Here is a 21,184-nt window from a genome sequence, read left to right on the forward strand (position 1 = left end):
TGCCTCAGCCTCCCAAGTAGCTGGGACTACAGGCGCCAGCCACCATGCCCGGCTAATTTTTTTTCTTGTATTTTTAGTAGAGACGGGGTTTCACCGTGTTAGCCAGGATGGTCTCGATCTCCTGACCTCGTGATCCGCCCACCTCGGCCTCCCAAAGTGCTGAGATTACAGGCGTGAGCCACCACGCCCGGCCTCAACCATTTGTTTCTTATCTACCTATGACCGGGAAGCCCCTTCCCAGCTTTGAGTTGTCCCGCCTTTCCGGACCGAACCAATATTCATCTCATATATGTTGATTGATGCCTCATGTCTCCCCAAAATGTATAAAACCAAACTGCGCTCCGACCACCTTGGGCACAGGTTGTCAGGACCTCCTGAGCTTGTGCCACAGGCACTCGTCCTCAATCTTGGTGAAATAAACTTTCTAAATTAACTGAGACCTGTCTCAGATATTCGAGGTTTACAGCCTCAATGCCTAAGGAATCTATACTTTTTACAAGCCCCCTGGGATGTGCTGCTCCGTCTCCGGGTACCCACTTGTCTACTGGTGGTAAAGGGGTAAGTGTGGCCAGGCTCGGTGGCTCATGCCTGTAATCCCAGCACTTTGGGAGGCCAAGGTGGGCGGATCACTTCAGTTTAGGAGTTCGAGATCAGGTTGGGCAACACGGTGAAACCCTGTCTTCACAAAACAAATACAAAAAATTAGCCAAGCCTGGTGGCATGTGCCTGTAGTCCAAGCTATTCAAGAGGCTGAGGTGGTAGGGTTACCTGAGCCCAGGAGGTCGAGGCTGCAGTAAGCCATAATCATGTCATTGTACTCCAGCCTGGGTGACAGACTCTGTCTCAAAAAAAATAAAAAATAAAAAAGGGTGCGTATGATGATGCAGAAAGAGGAGCACTGGGGATGGGAGAGGAGGAGTCTGTCGTTTTGGATTCTAGTCCCAGTTACGGGTCTGTTTGGGGGCTCGGTGGCCCCAAGTGATCATCAGGGATAGCAATGCCTACCTCGAGGATGGGCTGAAAGTGAGGAATACATAACATAGTATTTGTAAAGCACTCAGCAAAGGACCAGCCGAAGCACTCGGGTTATGTTTGGTAAAGGGTGCAGGCTCTGGGGTAAATCGCGTGCAGTTGGAACACACATCGGCTTTGCTGCCATCTGCTAATGTGAATTCCATTCCTTTTGGGGCCTCGATTTCCTCCTCCATAAACTGGTATCCACAATGCCAAGCTTGTCACAGGCTCCGTGAATGTGAACGCTGTGAGAATGCGCGGGGGAAAGGCGACGTCTCTCCCTCCCGGGAAGAACTTGGATGGTGTCAGGCCTACACTCTCGCTCCGCCTAGGGCCGCTCGCTGGGCCTGGCTCCCTGGCTGCCGGGCTACGGGGGCTCAAAGGACACCATCGCCCTCTTATGGCCGCGGCAGGACTGGACCGAGGGGCTGGGCTCTAGCGCCTTCCTCCAGGCACGGCGGAGGGCGAGGGTCTGGCAGCCCACTTACCCAGGGCCTCGGGGCACTAGCATTCATGTCATCGACTGTCTGGCAGGGCTGGCTTTCTTAAGTGTGGTCGTGAGCCTTGCTTAAGTGGAAGAAATGCTGTCGCTTTGGAGATTCATAAAACAATTGGCTCGATGATTCTTTCTTCAGGAGGCGGACTTGGTTTACCGGCTTTACTGCCCACAGCTGATGCCAATGATTTCATTTAATCGTCTTTAGAGTCCCTGTGCATGGGGAGTTACCATCCCCAATTAGTTTCTTGTGAATGCAGGGCAAGGAGAGGGAGAGGGTAGTGGGGGACGGGGAGAAGGGGCGAGGGGTACGCTCCTATTAAAACGGAGCCGCAGAAAAACCCGCAGAGACATCTGTCTGTTCCCCGCTGAATCCTTAGAACAGCGCCTGGCACACAGAGAGCGCTTAACTCGCTGTGTAACTAAATGCAAGCCAAGATCTTCGCATTATGTGTGCTCTTCCCTTCCCTACCAAATATACCTGGCTTGCAAGGTTTGACCTGTTTTCTTAGACGATTTTTAACTTGTTTCCAAAAGAAATATTGGAGTAAATTAGCTTGTTCAAAGGAGTCTTTATGAAAGGACAGAACCAAGTGAGAAGTATCTGGAGCCCGGTTTGGGGGTATAGATGATGATGTTGAGCCAGCACCCCGGGGCGGCCGCAATGTAGAATCCTGGGGCTACTGGGAACCGTGTGGAAAGGGGCTCTTCTTTCTGTTCAAATAGTGTTCTCTGTAGATCCCATCTCTCCATCCTCCTGAGCTCTCTCTTACAAAATATCGGATTTCAGCAGCTTAGAATTGGACAGAAACTCAAGAGGTCCGTTTCTCAATTATCTCTAACCCTGGTAAACAATAAATGGGATGATGAGTACAAGACAGTTTTGGTAAAAAGTCACACGCCACACAACGTGAGATTTTATTATTCCACGGGTGCTCCCTTGCCAGTAATAGACATGGCAGCTCGGCTCCCTTCTCTTCGGGTTCGCCTTATTGTTGCCAATTGTCAACATGGCCTCTAGGCCGTGAGTTCTCATTGGCAGCTGCTCTGAGTCCCCGCCCTTCCCCGCCCCTCCGAACGCGGCCTGGAGTTGTGGAGTCGGATATCGCGGCTCCCGGCTGAGCTGCGCCTGCGCAACTCATTGGCGCCAAGATGGCGATGGAGATGAGGCTTCCAGTGGCTCGCAAGCCTCTTAGCGAGAGACTGGGCCGCGACACCAAGAAACATCTAGTGGTGCCGGGGGATACAATCACTACGGACACGGGATTCATGCGGTACGTGGGGACTTGGGGGAGTCGAGGCTTCAGAGAGCGGCTTCAGGGCTCTCTGCACGTGGTCCAGGCCTCGTATCCCTGTGTGTGTAACTCCCCGCGGGACCCAAGGCACTTCGTCTGAGCATCCTCCTCGCCTCGCTTCCGAGCCTCGTGCTTCTTGCCCCCTGCATCTTGTGTGTCCCCGTCTGCATTTGTCTCAGCTCCCTGAAACCCTCCACTCCTGACCTCCGGTGGCTGTGACTTTTGGGTCTTCTGCCCGAAGTCCAAATCTTTGAGCCTTCCTTGTGGGAGACCTGGAAAGCTGGGGAGGGGAAAAGGCGCAGGCTCTTTTCCAGTTTTCAGCTCTGTGAGGGGACGGTGGGCGTCCTTGGCCGCCTCCTCTTCAGTTTAGAATCCGTAATTGTTCGAGCTTAGGGCAAACAGTTACATCGTGCTGCATGCACCCATTTATACACATTTTGAATCTAAGGGGTGTAGTACAGTGTATTGTGGTTAAGAGGGAAGGCTTTTGAATCAGACAGTTGGGGTTCCAGTCCTGCTACCATCACATCTTATTAGCGGCATTGCCTCTCCACGGTCAGTCTCCTCATCTGTAAGACAGTGATAATAACAGTATGATACGGTAATGAGGATTAAATGAGACAATTATGTAAGGAAAGAAGTAAAACCAGCCATTATATCATCATAGATAACACTAGTGTTTCAACCTTTTTTTTTTTTGTACATGTATATGTACAAGGGGCACAGCATTCATATCATTGCCCTTTAACCTGTTAGTTTAAGGTTAGTGGATACTAGGAAATTTTTTTCTTTTTTGAGACGGAGTCTCTCTTAGATCAGTCGTGCGATCTCAGCTCACTGCAACCTCTGCCTCCTGGGTTCAAGTGATTCTCCTGCCTCAGCCTCCTGAGTAGCTGGGATTACAGGCGCACGCCACCATGCCCAGCTAATTTTTGTTTTTTTGTTTTTAGTAGAGACAGGGTTTCACCATGTTGGCCAGGCTGGTCTGGATCCCCTGACCTCAAGTGTGATCTGCCTGCCTCGGCCTCCCAAAGTGCTGGGATTACAGGCATGAGCCACCATGCCCGGCACCTAAGAAATCTTAAGATTCATTCTTTCATTAATGCTTTCAACCTATATTTTGTGCAGTTGGGTTATTATGGCAGAGTGGAAAATCTCTGTCCTGGTGGAGTTCTAACAGGGAGAGATAGGTAATAAGCGCAATGAATAAGTTATTCAGAATGTTAGGCTATAATGCAATAGGGAAAAAAGTGGAGCAGGGTCAGTGGTATGTGGGGGGAGTGGTGGCAACGGGGTGGGCTGTGTTTTCAATGGCACAGTCAAGGTAGGCCTGCTGCAGAAAGTGACACCTGAGCAGACCTGAGTGAGAGGAGTGATGTCCAAGTAGCTGTCTGGAGAAGGAGCACTGAAGGCAGAGGGAGCAGCCAGCACAGAAGCCACGCTTTGCAGGGGGAGCCTGTTAGCTTTGAGGAACACATTGTTCTTGAAGGGAGAGAGGTCACCTCGAGTTACCCGCGTATCCTTTCTTTGTATCTTCGCCTTGCATCAGGGGCCATGGAACGTATATGGGAGAAGAGAAGCTCATTGCATCTGTTGCTGGCTCTGTGGAGAGAGTGAACAAGTTGATCTGTGTGAAAGCTTTGAAAACCAGGTGAGAACAAAAGGTGTGTATTCCCTTTCTTGTGGCATCCAGGTTGTACAACCAGGCTTCTCCTGCCCCCTCCTTATCCCCCACCCCACCCCTGCCTGCCCTGTCATGCTGTAAGTCTGAGGTTTTGACCATGACTGTAGGTGGGGTGTACCTACAGTCTGATCTGCACCTGCAGATCAGTGCAGGCTTCAGAGGTTTCCCCAGGTTATGTCACCACTCCAAGCCTTGGTTACCTCCTCTGCAAAGTGAGTATAATAGCATGGCCTACTTCATAGGATTTTCTTTTTTTTTCTTTTTTTTTTGAGACAGAGCCTCGCTCTGTTGCTGAGGCTGGAGTGCAGTGGCGTGATCTCGGCTCACTGCAACCTTTGCCTCCCGGGTTCAAACAATTCTCCTGCTTCAGCCTCCCAAGTAGCTGGGATTACAGGCGCCCTCCACCATGCCTGGCTAATTTTTTTTGATTTTTAGTAGAGACAGGGTTTCAGCATGTTGGCCAGGCTGGTCTTGAACTGCTGACCTCTGATGATTTCCCCCGACTTGGCCTCCCAAAGTGCTGGGATTACAGGCGTGAGCCACTGCACCTGTCTTAGGATTTTCTTTAGAATTCAGTGAGATGGCGCCTGTAAAGTATTTAGCACAGAGCCTGATACCTAGAAGCATTCAATGAAGGTTAGCCCCAGAAAGCAAGCCAGTGGGGTTGGAACAGAGTGAGTGAGGGGGAGAGAAGGGGCAGATATAAGCAGAGAGCTGAGTTGGGCGGGCGTGGGCCTGCCTTGTAGCCAGAGTAAGCATTTTGGCTTCTACTTTGTGTAATCTGGGAAGCACTGGAAGGGGTGGAGCAGAGGAGGGACTTGATCTGGACTTAAGCTCACTCTGGCTGCTGATGGGAGATTGAAGGGGGATAGGGCAAGCTTAGGGAGGTGGATTAGGGACCATACTCACGATCTGAAGTGATGGTGGCTTCAGCTAAGGTGGGAGCAGTAGAAGGTGGAGGAGTGATTGGAATCTACACAGATTTTATTTTCCGAGTGTTGTTTTAAAATCATGAAAAGGTGTTGGTTTTGTATTCTTTGGGCTTTACTGTGCATAGGACCCCATCAGCTGTGAATAGAAATAATTTTACTTCTTCCTTTCCAATTTGGGTGCCTTTTATTTCCTGCATATGTTTTAAGGGTAGAGCCAACAGGATTTGCTACTGGACTTGTCCTGGAGCGTGAGAGAGAGAGAGGAATCAAGGAACTCTCCAAGGTTTTTGGCCTGAGCAACTGAGGGGATGGAGTCACCGTTGACTGAGATGGGGATAACTCATCCCCTATCTTGGTTTGCTATGGAGGACTGGAGGGGGCTGTGGGAAAGCTTAGTTTTTGGCTTGATACATTTGAAAATGCCTGTTAGTCATCTAAATGGCAGAGTTGGGTAGCTAGCAGTTGAGTAGGATTTGGAATTCAGGAGAGTGGCACAGTCACAGCACAGAGTGGTGTTTTAAAGGTATTAGATTGAGTGGCCGAAAAGTGAAGAGGTCTAAGCACTTAGCCTTAGCACTGAGTACGTCTCATTAGAATCGCGGATAGGGAACTAGCAAAGGGGCTTGAGAGGAGCAGGCAGTGAGTGAGTGGAGAAGACATGAGCAGACTTGTGTGTTTGGCGTCCTGGCTCAGATTTCCTTTCTCTTCCTTTGGCTGGTGCATAACTCATCCATGTGCCACAGGAAAATAGTCCATGTTTTTCATTGTCGTGTAATCGAACAAAATAGGGTTTTTTGGCTAAATGAACTACTTGGAATAGTGATATGTCTAAGGATAGTTAATGGAGACTTTATACGTGGAGGAATGTTTGAAGTTTGCAATTTCTGAAAATAAGTCCAGACAATATAGTTAACATGAATTTGCTGAATGTGGCGCCTATTCCAGGCTTTCACCCTGTTGAACCGACGTCTCAAATGGTGTGTGGTCTTGTCGGAAAGTCTGCTCACAGATGGATGAATCCCTTGTGTTTTATCTTTCAGATACATTGGTGAAGTAGGAGACATTGTAGTGGGACGAATCACAGAGGTAACGTCGATATCAGATTGGTGTTTACAAAGTCGAGGCAGGCTGGCGATTTCATTCATGGGACAGTCATTCCACTTGTAGTTACATGAAAAAGGCATTCATTGCATTTGGCTATTGTTTGGCCTCTGATGTAAATATGTGGCTTGTTCGACTTCAGATTACTGGTTAATTTTTCTTTTTTTTTTTTTTTTTTTGAGATGGAGTCTCGCTCTGTTGCCCAGGCTGGAGTGCAGTGGCGTGATCTTGGCTCACTGCAACCTCCACCTCCCGGGTTCAAGCGATTCTCCTGTCTCAGCCTCCCAAGTAGCTGGGATTACAGGCACCCGCCACCACGCCCAGCTAATTTTTGTATTTTTAGTAGAGATGGGGTCTCATCATATTGGTCAGGCTGGTCTCAAACTCCTGACCTCAAGTGATCCACCAGCTTCGGCCTCCCAAAGTGCTGAGATTACAGGCGTGAGCCACTGCGTCTGGCCTTACTGGTTATTTATGATACGACACATGAACATGGAGCATGTGTCCAGGTGTGGAACTTGGCTTATAGGTTCAACAGAAGAGGTGGAAGGTGGAGACCAACTCCAGGCTGGATTCGGTCTTGCTGCTCTCGTCCATGAACCTTCCTGGAGGAGAGCTGGTAAGGGCTACAGCTGGGGCCATGGACTAGGGCCCAGTGGGCTGGGGGGAGCCGTGGGACCCTTTGTTCCACCAGAGGACTTTGATTTACACCGAGGTTGCCCCTTTGACTCCTGTTTGTCTGCTGTCAAGTTTGCTGCCTAGATGTGTATGTAGACTTTTCACCCTGTCCAGGTCTCCCGAAAGAGGGAGCAGTTGGCATATGGTAGGATCAGAAACATCCATGGGGTGGGATCCCAACAGAGAGTTGGGGAGAGAAGCCCTTAGATGCTGGTTGTTAATAGTTTTCCTTTTTGGACATAGCAGCCTTGCACAGTGAAGATGTTCCTTGAAAAGTTGTCTTTACATTAGTTGTTTGTGAATTGAAAAACATTTGGTTATTCCAGACAACCACAGTAACTAAGCCACAGCCTTTTGTAAAATGCCATGGTTCACCTTGATCTTCAGTCCAGCATGTATTTACAGAGAGGCTTACTGTGCCAAGCTCTGTGCCGAGTGCCAAGCACGATTGAGTTCCCCAGCAGGGGATATAAGATAACTGACCTAGTCCCTGGCAGTAGAAGAATAAATAAGCTGTGGTTATACAAAAGGAGATTTCAGTGAGAGAAGCTTGTAGGAAAGACAGGCATTGGAGTTGATCCTGGAAGGATGGAGAGACTTTAAATGACTAGTTCAGGGAATCTGAGATAAAGAGAAATGTGTGAGCAGAGATATATCCAAGCAGGAGTTAGTCTGGTCCTGCTGGACCACAGAGGGCTGTCATGGAAGGTGAGTGTGGAAATGTTGGCTAGGTGAGATTGGGAGGGGTGTGAATGTTCCTCAGAGAAGGGAGGGAAAGAGGAAGAGAGGAGGAGCTGTGGAAAAGTCTTTTGAGATGGAAAGTCGTGATTATCACTGATTCCCCTCAAGTGGCTTGGGTTACCTACTCTTGCCATAGTTCTCAGTGCTTGAATATTGTGGTTGGCCTCAAAAATCTCAAAAGGAAGTGAAAGAGAAAGAGGTGATGGAGACCTTTCTGAGGATCTGGCTTAAGTAATGTCATTTCTTTGTGTATTTCAGAGGAGAAGATCTGCAGAAGATGAGCTTGCAATGAGAGATTTCTTACAGGAAGGGGACCTTATCAGTGTATCCTGCGCTTTGCACTCCAGCCTCTTGATGCTTTTCTATGGGACTGGGAAATGGGCCTTCCATTGTATGTCTCTGATGGAAGAACCGTGTCATCCTTGCAGGGATCCGAGTCTTAGACCAAGTGTCGGGCTCTGCTGCATCCTTTCTCAGTCTCCTTAATTCAGGTGGACTCCCCAGCTCTTGTTCGAACCTGCTGCTAAGTCATTTCTTTGGATCTTCTAACTTATGGTGGCCTGTGCTTTAGACTAGGCTTTTGTTAATGATGTTAACTTTTAGCGCAGGGAGTGGAAAAGGTGTTGTTCACGTCAAGATATTAATGAGAGGCCGAGTGTGGTGGCTCATGCCTGTAATCCCAGCGCTTTGGAAGGCCAAGGAGGGAGGATTGCTTGAGCCTAAGAGTTCAAGACCAGCCTGGGCAACATAGCAAGACCCCCCTCTCTACAAAAAAGTTAAAAAAAAAAATTAGCCAGGCATGGTAGCACATGCCTGTAGTCCTAGCTACTCAGGAGGCTGGGGCCAGAGGGTTGCTTGAGCCCAGGAGCTCAAGGCTACAGTAAGCTATGATCACACCACTGCGTTCCAGCTTGGGTGACAGAGCAAGACTCTGTCTCTATTTTGTTTTTTTTTAATTTTTCTTTTCTTTTTTTTTTTTTAAATGACGGAGCCTTGCTCTGTTGCCCAGACTGGAGTGCAGTGGCATGATCTTGGCTCACTGCAACCTCCGCCTCCCGGATTCAAGCAATTCTGCCTTAGCCTCCCAAATAGCTAGGATTACAGGCGTGCGTCATGCCTGGCTAATTTTTGTATTTTTAGGAGAGACAGGTTTCACCATATTGGCCAGGCTGGTCTCGAACTCCTGACCTCAGGTGATCTGCCCACCTCAGCCTCCGAAAGTGCTGGGATTACAGGCATGAGCCACCATGCCTCGCCTCTGTCTTTACTTATTTATTTATTTATTTTTTTGAGATGGAGTTTCACTCTTGTTGCCCAGGCTGGAGTGCAATGGTGCTATCTTGGCTCACCGCAACCTCTGCCTCCCAGGTTCAAGCGATTCTTCTGCCTCAGCCTCCCGAGTAGCTGGGATTACAGGCATGCGCCACTACGCCCAACTAATTTTGTATTTTTAGTAGAGACGGGGTTTCTCCATGTTGGTCAGGCTGGTCTAGAACTCCTGACCTCAGGTGATCCACCCACCTCAGCCTCCCAAAGTGCTGGGATTACAGGTGTGAGCCACCGCACCTGGCCTTCTGTCTCTATTTTTTAAAAAAAGATATTCATGACAACCAAGGGGAGAGGTGAGGTCACAGTGATGTCCTCTGGGTCTAAGATTGTTGAGCCTGGACCATTGGAGAGGGGAGGAAAAGATGGAGGTGTGGGGTCAAGGGGCAGAGGCTGCAGAGGACAGGACAGTGTGTAGCTGAGGCTGCTGTTTGTTCCTTCATCACCATGGCCAGGCTGAGGTCCAGGCAGTGTTCTCTGATGGAGCTGTCTCTCTGCACACGAGGAGTCTGAAATATGGAAAAGTAAGTCGGGCTCTTGATATTCCTGTTTGCTGACTGAGACTACAAGGCTATTTTTGAATCCCCATAGCTCTCTGGAATTCTGGCCTAAAGAACCCCAGTAGCTGAGCATTAATAGAGGCTGGCATCCCACAAACTGATCGTGTTCCTTAAACGTAACATCAGGAAGGTCAGGGTTCACAGGGTCATGGGTCAGTAGCCTTGTAAAGAACAAGTTTTATCCTTTTTCTCTAAGGAGACTGACTTTCACCAGAAGAGCCTCTCCAACTGTGGGCTGGGAGGCACAGCTGTCTCTCTTCCTCCAGGGGGCGCTGCAGCTCAGCACTGGGGCTGAGGCTGTCCAGGGAACAAAGGCAGGCTGGGCCTGGTTAAACAGCCCTTAGACAAACGTCCAGTCAGTCCAGTGGATGTTATTGCTGGCAAAGCTTGCTCTGTCATCTGAGCCTCTAAATGGAATTTCACTGCTTTTCTTGTACGAGGTTGCATTATTGAAGCTATTTATTGTTTTAAGGAGAGCATACTTCCTAAAACAAATTAGGATATACTAGTCTCTTAGCTTTATCTGGGTGAACGTTTTTATTTTCTGAGTGGAACCAAAACCTCTTCCCTTAATGGAGTGGCTGCAGCCAGCCACACTGATGTACGTGGAGTAGGCAGAGGACTGCTGCAATATGCTGACTTTCACAACCCTGGGTCCTGCAGACTCGCCCTTGGCAGGACGTGGACTTGAGCTGTCCTGCCAGGACCAGACATGGATTTGCACCCAGCTCCACCCATCTCCTTACCTACCCGGAGGCACACATCTCACAGGCAAGATGAGTGTTTGGGGTTCAGGTATGAGCTAGGGTCATGGAACAATGCAGTGCTTCTGGGCCAGCAGGAAGCTCCAGCTCGCTTCCTCATTGGCTTCAGCTTCTCTAATGTCTGGCACATGAGTTCTGGCTTAGAGTGCAAGGAAGACTGCAAAGGGAAATGACAGAGAAGAGTATTGAAAGTCACCTTCTGCTGGGATGTATGAATAGCCTCTGAGTCCCAAAGTGTTCTCTGCAAAAATGTGTACTATGTATATGCATGTAGGCAACAGCAATTATAAACAGAAAGGACACCAATTTGAATATACTTAGGATGTGTATTCTGTAGTCTCCTTTTCATTCATCCCACTGATGCTGCAGTGACCTAGCTTTGTGATATATTTCTTTAGCTAGGTCAGGGGGTTTTGGTCCAGGTTTCCCCCTCCCTGGTGAAACGGCAGAAGACCCACTTTCATGATTTGCCATGTGGTGCCTCAGTGATTCTCGGTAACAACGGCTTCATCTGGATTTACCCAACACCTGAGCACAAAGAAGAGGAAGCAGGGGGCTTCATTGCAAACCTGGAGGTGAGCAAACACTGTGGCCATTGTCAGTGGGATGGAGGGGGCTCAGTCTTTGCTGTGTTTTTGTGGCCAATGAAGTTGGTTGTTTTTAGCTATATTACTGCTGTAGGCTGAGTCAGTTTGACTTTCCATCAAGGTGTGTTCATGAACCTCATATGATCTTCTCTCTTCTAAGGAGATGAACTCAGTGAATGGTTTGATGTTTGTTGGTGGAGATGGCAAAGTTGCAGGGTAATAGCCGAAGAGCCAGTGAAGAAGCCATTCTTTTTCTGTTTTTTGTTTGTTTGTTTGTTTTGTTTTGTTTTGAGACAGAGTCTTGCTCTGTCGCCCAGGCTGGAGTGCAGTGCTGCCATCTCGGCTCACTGCAAGCTCCGCCTCCTGGGTTCAAGTGATTCTCCTGCCTCAGCCTCCCGAGTAGCTGGGATTACAGGTGTGCCCCACCATGCTCTGCTAATTTTTGTATTTTTAGTAGAGATGGGGTTTCACCATGTTGGTCAGGCTGGTCTCGAATTCCTGACCTTGTGATCCACCTGCCTCGGCCTCCCAAAGTGCTGGGATTACAGGCATGAGACACTGCACCCTGCTCCATTCCTTTCAATCTCCCTTGGAGTTAGCTGTTTGGTTGATTTGGAGTTCCAGGGTGATACTGTCTGAGTCATAAATGATTTATTTGTGAATTTCTGTGGCTGGTCACGTATTTTGGTCCTGTTTATATTTCCCTTCCCTTCTCTGTGTCTCCTTATAGCCTGTCTCTCTTGCTGATCGAGAGGTGATATCCCGGCTTCGGAACTGCATCATCTCGCTGGTAACTCAGAGGATGATGCTGTATGATACCAGCATCCTGTACTGCTATGAAGCATCCCTTCCACATCAGGTACTCTCCCCAGGGCCTCTCCCTTCACTGATCTGTGAGCTGCTCTGTTGTTTGTTCAGAGACAATATGCATGTCTCCCCAATACTTTCCCAACATCTGTCAGTATGAACCGGCCTGAAACAGCCTTAATGAGTGTCTGGTAGATCTTTCCCTAAGATACTTGCCTAAGATACTTACTCAATGCTTAGTGTCAGTCTAAGGATTTTGGGGCTGGAGGTGTCAGGTGGGACTAGTTTATGAGAGCAACCTCTGGACTGCATCTTACCTATCCCAAATTTCAGCCAGCTTTTGGATGAATGTCAGAATAATATCTTTGTTCTTGTCGTCTATATCCCAGAGAATCTTGCTGATTTATTAGGCTGCTTCTAGCAGATCATATCTTGTAACGCTTAGTCTCTGAGACATGAAAGGAATACAGAAAGTTTATGTTAACGGCTTGATTTATGTTTGGATTGGCTTGGTGGTCTGTTTATGGTTGGTTTCTTTTCTGAACAAATGCCTTTTCCCTTTTTCAGATCAAAGACATCTTAAAGCCAGAAATAATGGAGGAGATTGTGATGGAAACACGCCAGAGGCTTTTAGAACAGGAGGGATAAGGAGGTGCTCCAGAAGCACAGGACTGTGGACCTTGCAGGAGTGAAGACTGTGATGTGTGGTCCCCATATGTGGCTCAGCGAAGACTCGAGAGATCATCCCTTTGTCTGCATTGATGGCCCTGTGACTGCCTCCAGCCTACAGGCCTGCTTTCTCCTGTCCTAACACCAAGCCTGGGTGGCAGATGAACAGTGCTTCCTTGGGTTGCCGGCTGAGTCCCAGCATTAGGGAATAGTTTCAGCTATTTGAAAGTGCACAGTGTTCCAGTCGAATGGACTCCCATCCTGGAATAATATGGAGAATCCTTTGTCTTCCACTCACTGTCATTCACAAGGCACAGTGCCCCATGAAATTGCCCCAGTAGAAAACATGGCATCCCTGACCTCCAAATGGTCTGTTTTGGCCTCCATTCCTATATCCTTTAAGTGACTGAGAATGCAGCTGGTAAAGCTGGAAGAATAAAGTTAACCAAGCAGGCCAGGTGCAGTGGCTCACAGCTGTAATCCCAGCACTTTGGGAGGCCAAGGCGGGCAGATCACCTGAGGTCAATAGTTCGAGACCAGCCTGGCCGACATGGTGAAACCCCATCTCTACTAAAAATACAAAAAATTAGCCAGGTGTGGTGGTGTGCACCTGTAGTCCCAGCTATTTGGGAGGCTGAGGTGGGAGAATTGCTTGAACGTGGGAGGTGGAGGTTGCAGTGAGCTGAAATCGCGTACCGCACTCCAGCCTGGGTGACAGAGCGAGACTGTTTCAAAAAAAGCAGCCTTTTGCTTGGTTGGAATCTGATTTTCTGTTGCATATTCCTTGTAGCCATAGACGCGATTATGTCCACACCAGGCTGCCTTAATCTGTCCTGCTTGGAGAGTGACTTGTAAGATGCTGAATTATTCATGATACTAGAGTGAATGTTCTGGGTCCATGTACTCAGATAAACATGAAGAAAATAAGCTAAGAAAAATGGACACTGGAAAAGCAAAGCTGTTTTCCTCCTATAATTGAAGTAGTGGTGCATTAACTTGTGGATAATTCAGAGTTAAAAGATAAAAAGATGCCAGAGTTCTCGCTGAAGAGTGTGAGAATTCCTGTGCATTGTTTTTTCTGATGACTATCTAAAAATGGTGCCCTGATGTAGGTTTGGGGGAACATTCTTAAAAAGGGTGCTATGTGCCTGTAATCTCAGCACTTTGGGAAGCTGAGTGGGCAGATCACCTGAGGTCAGGAGTTCAAGACCAGCCCGGCCAATATAGTGAAACCTCGTCTCTACCAAAAATACAAAAATTAGCCGGGTGTGGTGGCACAAGCCTGTATGTAGTCAGCTACTCAGGAGGCTGAGGCATGAGAATCACTTGAATTCGGGAGGCGGAGGTTGCAGTAAGCTGAGATCGCACCATTGCACTTCAGCCTAGGTGACACAGTGAGACTGTCTCAAAAAAAAAAAAAAAAAGGTGGCCGGACGTAGTGGCTCATGCCTGTAATCCCAGCACTTTGGGAGGCTGAGGTGGGTGGATCACAAGGTCAGGAGATTGAGACCATCCTGGCTAACATGGTGAAACCCCATCTCTACTAAAAATACAAAAAAACCAAACCATAGCTGGGCATGGTGGCTGGCATCTGTAGTCTCTGCTACTTGGGAGGCTGAGGCAGGAGAATGGCGTGAACCCAGGAGGCGGAGCTTGCAGTGAGCTGAGATCGTGCCACTGCATTCCAGCCTGGGTGACAGAGTGAGACTGTCTCAAAAAAAAAAAAGGGGGGGACTATATGCAAGTGCTATCTTCACATATGTGGCAAACTATTTTTTGTTTGTTTGTTTGTTTTTGAGACTGTCGCTGTGTTGCTAGGCTGGAGTGCAGTGGCTCGATCTCGGCTCACTGCAACCTCCACCTCCTGGGTTCAAGCAATTCTGCCTCAGCCTCCCAAGTAGCTGGGACTACAGGCATGCGCCACCACCACGCCCAGCTACTTTTTGTGTTTTTAGTAGAGATGGTTTCATCATGTTGACCAGGCTGGTCTCGATCTCTTGACCTCGTGATCCACCTGCCTCGGCCTCCGAAAGTGTTGGGATTACAGGTATGAACCACTGCACCCAGCCATATTTTTTGATATTTATAGATGTCTTTTTTGTTTGTTTTTTTGAGACAGAGTCTTGCTCTGTCACCAGGTTGGAGTGCAGTGGCATGATCTCGGCTCACTGCAACCTCCGCCTCCTGGGTTTAAGCGATTCTCCTGCCTCCTGAGCAGCTGGGATTACAGGCACGTGCCACCACGCCCAATTAATTTTTGTATTTTTAGTAGAGGTGGCATTTTACCATGTTGGCCAGGATGGTTTCGATCTCCTGACCTTGTGATCCCCCCGCCTCAGCCTGCCAAAGTGCTGGGATTACAGGTGTGAGCCACTGCGCCCAGCTATAGATGTCTTAATATCATTGTTTTCTGTTGTTTTGTTCTGGGTAATAATGAGCTGAGGACAGCTGAGGAAGGGCTTGGCAGACAAAATGCCTTCCGACAGAGCCCTAACTACTCCACGTAAACCTAGGACAGTCTCAATGGTAATAACTTTGAACGCTGCATTTGATAACTTTGAAATACAACTTGGCTCTTTTTCATTAAATGGTATGCTTCTCTATAACAACACAATAAACAACTTCTTACCTCACTTTCTTTTTTTGAGACAGGGTCTCACTCTGTCACCCAGGCTGGAGTGGGGTGGCATGGATCATGGCTCACTGGAGCCTCTACCTCCCAGGCTCAAGTGAACGAACCTATCTTAGCCTCCCGAGTAGCTGGGTCCACAGGCATGTGACGTACCACCATGCCTGGGCTTTTTTTTTTTTTTTTGATAGGGTCTTGCCCTGTCACCTAGGCTGGACTGCAGTGGCACAATCACGTCTCAGCCTCCTGGTCTCAAGCAGTCTCCAACTTCAGCCTCCTGAGTAACTGGGACTACAGGTGTTGAGCCACCACATCCAGCTAATTGTTTTTGTTTTTTGTTTTTCGGTAGAGATGAAGTCTCACTATGTTGCCCAGGCTGGTCTTGAACTCCTGACCTCAAGCAACCCTCCTGCTGAAGCCATCTTCCCACCTTAGCCTCCCAGAGTGTTGAGATTACAGGCATGAGCCACCACACCCTGCCTATTTTTTTTTATTTTTACAAATTTTTTTGTTGTTGCCCAGGCTCAAGCGATCCACCCACCTTTGCCTCCCAAAGTGCTGGGATTATGTGTGTGAGCCACAGCTCCTGGCCTCCTTTTTTTTTTTTTCCTATCCCAAGTTGTATTACTAGTTTTGGGGAGTTTGCAGACAATTGAATATTCTATAGGCTGTGTTGCAGCTTTAGGTGGGTCGACCTGTCACGTTTTTGAGGTTATCCAGGCTGTATACCTCTGGAGAGAAGGGAATGGCAAAGAGTGGGAGTCTGAGTCAAGTTTGGTTTTGTTTTTTTAAGAGACAAGGTCTCTGTAATCCAGGCTGCAGTACACTGGCATGATCATGGCTCACTACAGACTTGGGCTCAAACAATCTTCCCGCCTCAGCCTCCTGAGTAGCTGGGTTTGGTTTTCCCCAGGGCCATATGTCAGCTTATTTACCCTTCTCACTTGGTGTCTCCCAGCCTGCCAGCCTATGCTGTTCATCCAGTATCTGCTGAATGGTGATTACCTGCTAAGTGGAACTAATAGAAAAGTCTATCTAAAAGCAATTTTTGGTGATTATTTCCTTGCAGTGGCCCACTAGAGGGCGCCGTTGTTAAGTGTAATTCCAGTAGGTGTTTTTTTTGTTTTTTGTTTTTTTTTCAAAAAATGGAATACACTGAAATCTTTACATGGTACTGAATCCCTTTAGCAACGTGGGGGGTTGCTTTAACTGAATCACTTTTAATTAAAATATATGAAGTTGAAGGGATTTATTCAATATTTGACAATATTACTCAATATTACTTTTTTTTTTGAGACAAATTCTCGCCCTATTCCCCAGGCTGGAGTGCAGTGATGGGATGTCAGCTCACTGCAACCTCCGCCTCCCGGGTTCACGTGATACTCTTGCCTCAGCTTCCTGCATAGCTGGGACTACAGGCACCCACCACCACACCCAGCTAATTTTGTTTGTTTTTCTGAGACGGAGTCTCACTCTGTCGCCCAGGCTGGAGTGCAGTGGTGTAATCTTGGCTCACTGCAACCTCCACCTCCCGGGTTCAAGCGATTCTCCTGCCTCAGCCTCTCGAGTACTGGAACTATAGGCACATGCCACCATGCCCAGCTAATTTTTTGTATGTTTAGTAGAGACGAGGTTTCACTGTGTTAACCAGGATGGTCTCTATCTTTTGACCTCGTGATCTGCCCGCCTCAGCCTCCCAAAGTACTGGGATTACAGGAATGAGCCACCGCGCCCAGCCGAATTTTTATATTTTTAGTAGAGATGGGGTTTCGCCATGTTGGTCAGCCTGCTCTTGAACTCTTGAACTCAGGTGATCTGCCTGCCTTGGCCTCCTAAAGTGTTGGGATTACAGGTGTGAGCCACCGCAGCCAGCCAAGCAATATTTATTTCTGATTGTCAGGCATTTGCCAGGCTTTGGATTCTAGCTTTTAAGCCCTTAAAAGTATTCAGGGCCTATGTTCTCAGGACCTCTTGAGACTGTGCCTTGGGTTTTTAAAAAAGTATCATTCTACAGTATTGTATTGTGCATCGGCCGAGTGCGGTGGCTCACACCTGTAATCTCAGCACTGTGGGAGGCTGAGGTGGGCGGATCACCTGAGGTCGGAAGTTCGAGATCAGCCTGGCTAACGTGGTGAAACCCCAGCTCTACTAAAGATACAAAATGAGCTGGGCGTGGTGGTGGGTGCCTGTAATCCCTCAGGAGGCTGAGGCAGGTGAATCACTTGAACCTGGGAGGTGGAGGTTGCAATGATCCGGGATTATGCCACTGCACTCCAGCCTGGGTGACAGAGTGAGACTCTGTCTCCAAAAAAATAATAATAATAATACAGTGCATCTCTAGAAAAAAATATTAGAGTCTGGGCATTGGGCATGGGGCTCACCTAAAACGAGAAAATGGCAAAGTGGAAAACTAGGGATAAGGCTTTAGATCAGGTGCAGTTGACCTCTGCTGTGACTCCCAGGAGGCACAGTCCCAATCTTTGTGGAAAACCAAACGAGATCTAGTTTGATCCTCATGAACCCTGTCTCTACAAAACAACAACAACAAAAAACATAGGTGTAGTGGCATGTCCCTGTAGTCCCAGCTACTTGGGAGGCTGAGGCCAGAGGATCACCAGAACCCAGAAAGTCGATGCTGCAGTGAGCTGAGATTGTGCCAGTGCACTCCAGCCTGGCCAACAGAGTAAGGCCCTGTCTTCAAACAAACAAACCAAATTAAACAAAAAACCCAAAACCTTTGTAAAGTAAGCTATGACCTCCATTTACGGGTGAAGGAATGAACTCAGAATTAAAGGGACTTGATGAAGCCCCTTTGCAATTGTGAATCAATGTAGATTTAAGCTCTAGGGAGGTGTCATAATGCAGTCCTTTAGAGGATGGACTGGGCTGACTGAAAGTTTATGGACCCAGAAATTTAATTCCAGCATTGAGGCTGATATTTTGTTTGGATTGTTACTTTGCTTATTGCCCATCCCTCCATGTAGGTTCCATGAGGTCAAGGGTGGGTTTCTTCCCCCACCACTGTGTCTCAGCACCTAAAGCAGTGCTTCACGTACAGATGTTCAATAAATGCTTCTGAAGTGAATTTTTATTTATTTATTTATTTTTTTGAGACATGGTCTCACTCTGTCTCCCAGACTGGAGGGCAGTGGCATGATCTCAGCTCACTGCATCCTCCGCCTCCCAGACTCAAGCAATTCTGCCTCATCCTCCCGAGTCGCTTGGATTACAGGCATATGCCACCACGCCCGGCTAATTTCTGTATTTTTAGTAGTGAGGGGTTTCACCATGTTGGCCAGGCTGGTCTCAAAACTCCTGACCTCAAGTGATCCGCCTGCCTTGGCCTCCCAAAGTGCTGGGATTACAAGTGTGAGCCACTGCACGTGGCTCTGAATTGTTAGTTTAAAAAAATGTGTATTAGGGGTTCTGATTTGACTGCTCAATTTTAAGCTAAACTAGAGAATAAAGAATGCACGGTGGCTTACGCCTGTAATCCCAGCACTTTGGGAGGCTGAGGTGGGTGGATCACGAGGTCAGGAGATTGAGACCATCCTGGCTAACACGGTGAAACCCTGTCTCTACTAAACATACAAAAAAAATTTAGCTGGGTATGGTGGCGGGTTCCTGTAGTCCCAGCTACTCCAGAGGCTGAGGCAGGAGAATGGCATGAACCCGGGAGGCGGAGCTTGCAGTGAGCTGAGATTGCGCCACTGCACTCCAGCCTGGGCAACCCAGCGAGACTCCGTCTCAAAAAAAAAAGAATGTGGAGAAAATGACTAAGATGACTAAAGTATGAATGGGAATAAAAAGAAAGCACAATCTCCAGAAGGAATAATTAGGATATAATCAGAATAAGATAACGAGTAAATAGGCCAAGTGCAATGGCTCATGCCTGTAATACCAACACTTTGGGAGGCCAAGAGGGCGGATCACCTGAGGTCGGGAGTTTGAGACCAGCCTGGCCAACGTGGCGAAACCCCATCTCTACAAAAATACAGAAATTAGCCAGGTGTGTGGCATGTGCCTGTAATCCCAGCTACTTGGGAGGCAGGAGAGTCGCTTCAGCCTGGGTGGTAGAGGTTGCAATGAGCAGAGATCGTGTCACTGCACTCCAGCCTGGGCAACAGAGCAAGACTCTGCCTCAAAATAAATAAGTAAATAATAAAGATAATGGGTAAATAAAGGAGAACAGGGGCATTGACAGTTGAAGAATGACACTACAGATCAGAACTAAGATTGTCAGCCAGATAATTTTGTGAGAGAACAAAGCTAAACCAAATCACATCTGAATTTATAAATTCCAGTTTTAAATCTAGGCACAATTTTTCATGTTTTCCATTCAGTACCTTCCAAGTAACTAATTCCTCTTGAAACCAGTATCAAAAGTGTCATCTTTCAATGCAGCAGAAATATTTCTAAAATACTTAGTATAATAGCTGAATGTACAACACTCATCATGCAGCTGTTCCTCTGATATCAGTAGCAACTTGTGAAAAATCAGTGGTCTCAGATCAACAGGTTTTTGATACTGAATGGTACAGTGGGAACCATGGGTTTTGGAGCAAGGTCAGTCTGGGATGAAATTGTGACTCTGTCACATATTGGCCAAGTGACCTTGGGTAGGTAAGTCACATTTCTGTTTCCCCATCTGTATTATGCCTCACTGGGCTATAGTGAGGATTACATGAGATAATGCAGTTTATGGAAAGTGTAAACTGCTGGGTGTAAAGTAGGCGCTGTGATTAGTGGATCCCTCCTTAGAAGCGGGATCGCGGGCCGGGCGCAGTGGCTCACACCTGTAATCCCACCACTTTGGGAGGCCAAGGTGGGTGGATCGCTTGAGGTCAGGAGTTTGAGACCAGCCTGGCCAACATGGGGAAACCCCGTCTCTACTAAAAATACAAAAACTAGCCATGCATGATGGTGTATGCCTGTAATCCCAGCTACTCGGGAGGCTGAGGCAGGAGAATCGCTTGAATCTGGGAGGTGAAGGTTGCAGTGAGCTGACATCCTGTTACTGCAACGCAGCCTGGGCGACAAGAGCGAAACTCCATCTGAAAAAAAAAAAAGGAAAGAAAGAAGGAAAGAGAAAGGAAGGAAGGAAAGAGAAAGAAAGAAAAGAAAAAAGAAAGGAAAAGGAAAAAGAAAGACAGGGAAGGAAAGAAAGGGAGAAATGGGATGCCTGTCAGGTGCATCGCTCTGGGGAGATGTGGAGAGCCTATAATAGGGACCAAGGTGCTTTTTAGTCGCAGAACATGGATTATTTGTTAGGTGTGGCTTTGGCACATCTAGGTCATTGGTTCTGTAGACTTGCTAAACCCAACCATCTGGGCATTTTCTCGGCTAATATAGAGGATGTTTTCATGTGAACACGTGTTCACCTGTGAAATGTTTATAATGTTAAAGGTTCCTTCTGGGGCGAACATCTGATAGCGCCTGGCAAACCCAAGAAATGCCTTTTCTGTAATGAGTAAGCCTCCTAATGCCCAAAGAAACAGTTGAATTCGTTAGCAACATGTCGGATGTTTTCCCTATGTCTGTATATTTCTTCGCTAGTTTTTTTTTTTTTTTTTTTTTTTTTTCTTTTTGAGACGGAGTTTCGCTCTTGTTGCCCAGGCTAGAGTGCAATGGTGCGATCTCGGCTCAACGCAACCTCTGCCTCCCGGGTTCAAGCGAGTCTCCTGCCTCAGCCTCCTGAGTAGCTGGGATTACAGGCATGTGCCACCACGCCCGGCTAATTTTGTATTGTTAGTAGAGACGGGGTTTCTCCACGTTGGTCAGGCTGGACCTTAGGTGATCCGCCCGTCTCGGCCTCCAGAAGTGCTGGGATTACAGGCTTGGGCCACCGCGCCCGGCCCGCTAGTTCTAATATTTATGCTTTTTGGAGGGTGAAGGGGTTGA

At 47.8% G+C, this 21,184-nt stretch overlaps 1 protein-coding gene across 2 annotated transcripts; it reads left to right on the plus strand.

The window, feature by feature from the left end:
- The first annotated feature begins 2,400 nt into the window (after positions 1-2,400).
- On the plus strand, positions 2,401-14,389 carry EXOSC2 (exosome component 2). Of its 2 annotated transcripts, XM_009244965.3 has the most exons (10): positions 2,401-2,784; positions 4,355-4,456; positions 6,462-6,507; positions 7,052-7,141; positions 8,200-8,265; positions 9,723-9,791; positions 10,491-10,598; positions 10,990-11,166; positions 11,909-12,037; positions 12,553-14,389. In XM_009244965.3, the coding sequence occupies exons 1-10, from the start codon at positions 2,663-2,665 to the stop codon at positions 12,631-12,633; spliced, it is 990 nt and encodes a 329-aa protein (XP_009243240.3). In that variant the 5' UTR covers positions 2,401-2,662; the 3' UTR covers positions 12,634-14,389. The 2 variants fall into 2 exon arrangements, with proteins under 2 accessions (XP_009243240.3, XP_002820352.3); XM_002820306.5 differs by lacking the exon at positions 10,491-10,598.
- The last annotated feature ends 6,795 nt before the right edge of the window (positions 14,390-21,184 follow it).

This window comes from Pongo abelii, chromosome 13 (genome assembly GCF_028885655.2).
Source record: "Pongo abelii isolate AG06213 chromosome 13, NHGRI_mPonAbe1-v2.0_pri, whole genome shotgun sequence".
In the NCBI taxonomy this organism is placed as follows: Eukaryota; Metazoa; Chordata; class Mammalia; order Primates; family Hominidae; genus Pongo; species Pongo abelii.